This window comes from Triticum urartu, unplaced genomic scaffold (assembly GCF_003073215.2).
Source record: "Triticum urartu cultivar G1812 unplaced genomic scaffold, Tu2.1 TuUngrouped_contig_6427, whole genome shotgun sequence".
NCBI lineage: Eukaryota > Viridiplantae > Streptophyta > Magnoliopsida > Poales > Poaceae > Triticum > Triticum urartu.
This window is the reverse complement of record NW_024117189.1, coordinates 1-6,598: the sequence shown is the minus strand read 5'-3', so window position 1 is coordinate 6,598 and position 6,598 is coordinate 1. Positions and strand designations below refer to the sequence as shown.

The following is a 6,598-nucleotide window of genomic DNA, read 5'->3' as shown; positions in this document are numbered from 1 at the left end:
CAGGGGGGGTGCCGGCGCCAGTGGCTAAGGCGGCTGAGATCCTGGTTGCTCGTAGTCTGGGGATCGTTAAGGACGGAGAAGACATCACGGCCAAGGCCCTGGATGCATTTGCTGAGCGTTTCAAGGAGCAGCTGCCGCTGGAGGTGATATCTGCCATGCGAGACTTGTTCAGGTTAGATGATGTGCAGGCAATGGGTGTGGAGGACGCCCTCATCCAGCACGGAGGGGAGGGTGCTATGGACATGGAGAGGATGGAGGATGCCGCTGCTGCTCTGCAGGCCTCCACCTGAGCAAGTTGATGTCTCTGGGTTGAAATGTTCTCTATGTTAGCTAAATCCTGGTCCATGTGTGTTGGTCCGTGTAAGTGTGGTTGGGTTGCATGGCACAAGCATAACCATAGCTGGGTTGTGTGTGGCATGTGGCCAAGCTCAGAAGTGTACTCCATGTTGCCATGTTAGTGCAACCTATCAATGTTATGTGTTGGAATGTCCGGGGCCTCAACTGTCCGGATAGACGAGCTACTGTCAGCGCCACCATCGCTGCTTCTTCTTGCCATATTGTGTGTCTACAGGAAACAAAGCTTCACAATGTCGACATCTTCACAGCTTCCTTCTTAGGAGGGAGCAGACTCTGCAGTTTTGCGCAAAGGCCGACGGACGGCACTCGTGGAGGCATTTTGCTGCTCTGGGACGATCACCTTGTGGAAATGTTCAACATCACAGCTACCACCTTCTGCCTGTCCGCCATGGTCCGTTTTCGTGACTCCGATGTGCAATACAAGCTCACCACCGTGTACGGCCCCGCGGATTCTTCTCGCAAAGATGCCTTCTTCGCGGAGCTTATCAGCCAAAAACCGCCCAATGGCATGCCATGGCTTGCGGCTGGGGATTTCAACCAAATTTATCGTGCAAGAGACAAAAATAAAAGGCATGTCAATCGAAGTAGAATTAATCGGTTTCGAGCGACACTGCAAAGTTGTGAGCTTAAAGAGATACACCTGCAAAATAGGAGGTTCACTTGGAGCAACGAGAGGGAAAACCCGACTATGTGCAAACTGGACTTGTTTTTTTGCAATGCCGAGTGGGACACCACTTTCAGCACTCATCTGCTTCACGCCCTCTCGTCCTCTCTATCCGATCACTGCCCGCTTCTCCTCGCGGATGACAAGGGGCCTCGGAGGCCTAGAACCTTCAAGTTTGAAATTTTTTGGATTGCTATGCCCGGCTTTATGGAGGTGGTCAAAAAGGCTTGGATTGAGCCGCTCGAGCATGTTGAGCCATATCAAGTCCTGTTCCATAAGCTCAAGAAGGTGGCTCTCCGCCTTTCCGAATGGAGTAGGGGCCTTTTCTCCAAGGCAAAGGTTCACCTACACGCTGCACTATTCGTGATCCTACGCCTCGACATCGCTCAAGAGACCCGACAACTCTCCCCCGAGGAGAGTGACCTTAGGGCGAGGCTTAAAAGGAGGGTCATTAGCTTGGCCGTGCTTGAGAAAGCTCGGAAAAAGCAAAGTGCGAGAATTGCTAACCTCAAGGAGGGTGATGCCAACACCAAGTTCTTCCATTGCCGGATTAATGCTAGAAGGAGGAAAAATCACATTCATAGGCTAAAACATGACCAAGGGTGGATCATCGAGCATGACGCTAAGGAGAAGCTCATTCTGGACCACTTTTCTGAAGTGATGAAAAAAGGAAACACGTGCAATAAGGATCTAAACTGGGAGGAGCTCAACTTAGAGGTACATGACTTGCACGGCCTCGACTCACCCATCACCGTTGAGGAGGTACGTGAGGCAATCAATGACATGCCAAGTGACAAGGCGCCCGGCCCAGACGGCTTCACTGGAGCTTTTTTAAAGAAGTGTTGGGACGTCATTAAGTTCGACATGATGAGGGTGATACACCAGTTTGACTCCCTTCACACATCTAGTCTCCATTGGCTCAACTCCGCAAATATAGTGTTGTTGCCCAAGAAAGAGTGCGCGGAGGGGATTGCGGACTACAGGCCCATTAGTCTCATTCATGCCGTCGCCAAGATTATCGCAAAAATTCTTTCCATCCATCTCGCCCCGCGCATGAACAGCTTGGTCTCTAACGCCCAAAGTGCATTCATCAAGAGCAAAAGCATCCACGATAACTTCATGTGTGTCCAGAACTTGGCCCGTAGGCTACACAAATGCAAGACTCCGTCTCTCCTGTTCAAGCTAGATATACGCAAAGCCTTCGACTCGGTCAGATGGGAATACATCCTCGACCTCCTTCGGCGGAGGGGGTTTCCCCCCAAGTTTCGGGATTGGATTGCGGCTCTTCTTTGCACATCATCTTCTAGGATTCTGTTAAACGGGGTGGCTGGCAACCCCATCAAGCACGGTAGGGGCCTTCGGCAGGGGGACCCCCTATCCCCGCTCCTTTTTGTCATTGCAATTGACACACTCCAACAACTACTGGAGCTGGCAACCCGAAAAGGACTACTCCACAAAATTCATGGGAGAGGGATCATGGTGCGAACTTCACTCTATGCAGATGATGCGGTTGTTTTCATGGCTCCAATCAAAAAAGATATTGACAACCTCTCGGCCATTTTGCGCGGATTTGGGGAGGTCACCGGACTATGCACCAATTTTCACAAGAGCTCGGTTGTGCCCATTCGATGCAATCACCTAAACCTGGAGCACATTCTGCAAGGATTGCCAGCTAACAGGGCGTCCTTCCCCATAAGATACTTGGGTCTTCCATTGTCCGTCTGGCAGCTTAAGAAGGTGGATTTGCAATTTCTTGAGGACAAAATTGCGGCCAAGTTGGTGACATACGAGGGGCAAAACATCACCACCATTGGACGAACGACCCTTGTTAAGTCTGTCGCCACCTCGCAAGCAGTCTATTTCATCACATCTTTGGTCATACCGCCGGGCATTCTTCACAATATCAACAAACTGGAGCGAGAGCAAGAAAGTGGACCGCATCTTTTCTTCAAGTGTCGCTTCACTATTGGGCTATGGAACTTGGTCATTGCAAAATTTGGACTTCATCATATGGGCCTCCTCAAGGAAGAATTGGAAGGTGCGGGAGGCCCTACAAAATAATGCATGGATCCTCAAGATCAACACCTCCACGGTTGTCTCCGCTGAGCACATCCGACAATTCTTCACACTATGGACACTTGTGAATGATGTACATCTGGATGCACTCTCTGAAGATACTATTGTGTGGAAGCATACGACAAGCGGGCACTACACTGCAGCCTCCGCCTACAAGGCCCAATTCCTTGGCTTGGTTCTCTCTCCCATGGACCAAATGGTTTGGAAAACTTGGGCGCCACCAAAGGCTAAATTCTTCGCTTGGTTGGCTATCCAAGACAGAATTTGGACTGCAGATAGACTAAAAAAACGTGGATGGCCAAATTGTGGTCTTTGCACCCTTTGCAAGCGAGAGCAAGAAAGTGGACCGCACCTTTTCTTCAAGTGCCGCTTCACTATTAGGCTATGGAACTTGGTCATTGCAAAATTTGGGCTTCATCATATGGACACCTCTATGTGGCATCTTGAGAGTTCGGTCAAGGAATGGTGGACAAATAGGACCGGTGCCGGAGTCCCCAACAGGAAGGCCATGGCCTCTCTAACCATGCTCGTGTCATGGACCATTTGGAACGAGCGGAATGCCCGTGTTTTCCGGAACAGGAGTGCTCCGCCACCAATCTTGCTAAACAACATCATCTGCGAGGCAAACCTTTGGATCACCGCCGGAGCAGAAATATTAGGGAACATTATTTTGTGTGAGTAATCTTCCATGCCGTCTAAAAGTGTGCCCTTGTAACAAACTCTATCCTCTTCTTATTTAATAGATGAGGCAAATCTTTTGCCTCCGTTTCGGAAAAAAAAGAAGCATACCCAAGCTCAAGGCTTGATCTTGTAGCTCAAAACAGTGTCCCAGATCATCTGCACCGCAGAGTCCAGCATCCCCTTCAGAGTGTCCACCTCTTCATTCCCATCCTGGTAAATGCTTAAGGAGACAGAATCATTGTGCTGTTCAATCCACAGTCGGTTAGAAAACACAAAGCACTCATATGTTGGTAGGAGAACAGAATATTAGGTGTGCACATGACATGGTAATTCCAATTGAGAGTAGCCAAATGTCAGCACTAAAACAGGATATTAGGTGTGCGCATTACATGCGTATGAAATAGCCACAAGAGGGTTGTTGTTTGGACATTAGGTCAAGCAAAGCCAGTATAAAATGCAGGTAAGTCACACATGCAACGGGAAATACCCTTCAGTTCCTGGGTGTATATACACCTTATATGAGATTATTTTTTAATAATTACAAAAAAGTCAAAAGTTTAGAAGTTTTTTTGGAATAAACTTGACATTCTTTTGCACTAGTATATAAATTTCTGAGAACAAAAACTCAGCATTGACTTCATGGCAAGAAAACAAAAATTATTTGCTATTATAGGTCACTGTTCACACTATTCTTGCCGAAACTTTTATTTTTTCTGAAAAGAAGTCAAAAGGTTTTTATCTTTTTATGGATTTTTTCTTACAAGCAATGGAAGGTCAACTTTAATTCAAAAATATTTTCAGAATTTTTTCACTTATTTAATTACTAATATGTTTTTCCATATAGGGTGTATATACACCCATAGACCAAAAGTTCCCCTACCACATGCAACCAAATAATTTGCTCAGGAACATCACAAATAAAAAAAATGATATTATCTTATGAAAACACGTCAAAAAATATATTATCTTATGAATTGATTTATCGTGTAGTAACCTGCAGTCTCTCAGATATGCCAGTTAGTTTGAAGGTAACTTCATTGGAAATCTCTCCAGTGGAGCTCCGGTGGTCAAACCGGTCAGCACACCTGAGCTTCAACCTTAAGGTTTTATTCCTGAAAGCACTATAGCTTGTATGCCACACCCCAACTATGCTGAACCTCTCACCAATCGACTCATTCCCAAGTGGCCATTTAAGTCCCCCTTTGGCATCAGGATCAACAATAGCTGAAGACACTAAGCTCTTTATGGCATTTTCCACTTCAGGCTGCAAGTGATATCAGATGAGTCTGCAGAAGATAAGATCGTAACAGAAAGGCTCAAGGTAGTTCTAATATGAACTCACGTCTATGTTCTTCAGGATCCTTTTTGTACGCAACATCAGCCTTAAATCAAAATCTTTGGACAGGCAGGATATGTCCTCCACCAGCTGCCGTATCTGGTTCAATTCAACCTGCACGAGAAGTAACAGTGGAGACTAATGAGAAAGAAAACCATTGTTAGCTGGCGGCTTGTAATGAATAGTATATCTGAGCAATTTAGCACAAGCCACAGTATGTGGGCCACGTATTATAACCTAACCAACTGGCCCTATACATGGTATAAATGAAATTTTGCACATCTCCTCACCTATCTAAGGGAAAATGTTATGCCCAACAAAATCAGCAGTAGAATGAAAAGAAACAAGGCAAAAAAGAATAATAATCGCATCGACTATAGCCTACATCTGCCAGTGAAACAATCTCCATTCAACTCATTTCAAGCAAACATAGTTGCTTTTCCATAACAATGCTGTCACACTGAGTTTTATTGCTGCAGTTTTTTGAGTTAAAAAACATACTGAGTTCAGAGCTAATTGTCCAAGTTATAGACCACAGACAAGAGACACGGCTGCTTTAGAGAAAGAAGGAAACACCGCCCACTTGAGTGGCAATCAGAAGACCACATATAGTGGTACGCATATAGTGAATGATATCGTGTATACAAACTGATTCTATTTACGCATTCCTTCATCTGAATTGCCCAAAAATTTCCTTTGAACAAAGACAAGCATGATAATTGATGGCTAAAAAGTTAGCAGCATACATCGTCTCAATGAATACCAACTTATAAATTGAGACGACTTAATTGTCAGGCGTAAAAGAACAAAACTATGCACAATCCCAATATTTCATACTGTGTTAGCGCTAAACGTTAACTGTCACGCTGAGATCTGAAAACCAAAAGAAAGGACATAAATGTATACTATACAGACCTTGTGGATCACAAGCTTCCCATCCTCTTGCACGGTGCATTTGCAAGACATCGTCGTATCACTTCGCTGCTTGTCAAACACCTATCAGGTATTTACAGGCCCCAAAGTCAATTCACACTCATCTGAAAAATAACCAGGTATAACTCTCAAACTGTCGGGACGTCCGAACCTTGACATGGTAGTGCTTTTTTGATGAATCGAACTTCAGATCCGTCAGCTTCCCAATATACATCCCAATCTCATCCACACACTTGCCGGGCAAATTCGTATAGAACGATTTACGGACCTGGCTCCTCGATCCTTCTGCCCCTGCTTTTGCTGCGTCGCGGACAGAGTCCAGGGAGACGGGTCCGCCGCTAGGTCCGCTACACAACATCACCCAAAGAAAGCAGCTCTTTGCGCATTAATCACAATGTGATGTGACACGAAGCACAGGTTCAAGAAATGAAATGGTGGACGGACAAATGTAGGAGAAGACTCACGGTTGGAACAGGACCTTGCCCACCCTTGCCACGAGGCTCAGCTTTACCTCCTCGTCTTCCGTGGGCGCATCGCGCGCCGTCGCTCTC

At 46.1% G+C, this 6,598-nt stretch overlaps 1 protein-coding gene across 1 annotated transcript; it reads right to left on the bottom strand.

Moving 5' to 3' along the window:
- Positions 1-3,713: 3,713 nt before the first annotated feature.
- On the bottom strand, positions 3,714-6,594 carry LOC125530598 (the record flags this gene model as incomplete). The annotated part of the gene is made up of 6 exons (XM_048694986.1): positions 3,714-3,988; positions 4,773-5,042; positions 5,121-5,228; positions 6,030-6,110; positions 6,199-6,394; positions 6,512-6,594. Coding segments are annotated over 6 exons (834 nt in total), but the record flags the coding sequence as incomplete, so codon positions are not given.
- Between the last annotated feature and the right edge of the window lie 4 nt (positions 6,595-6,598).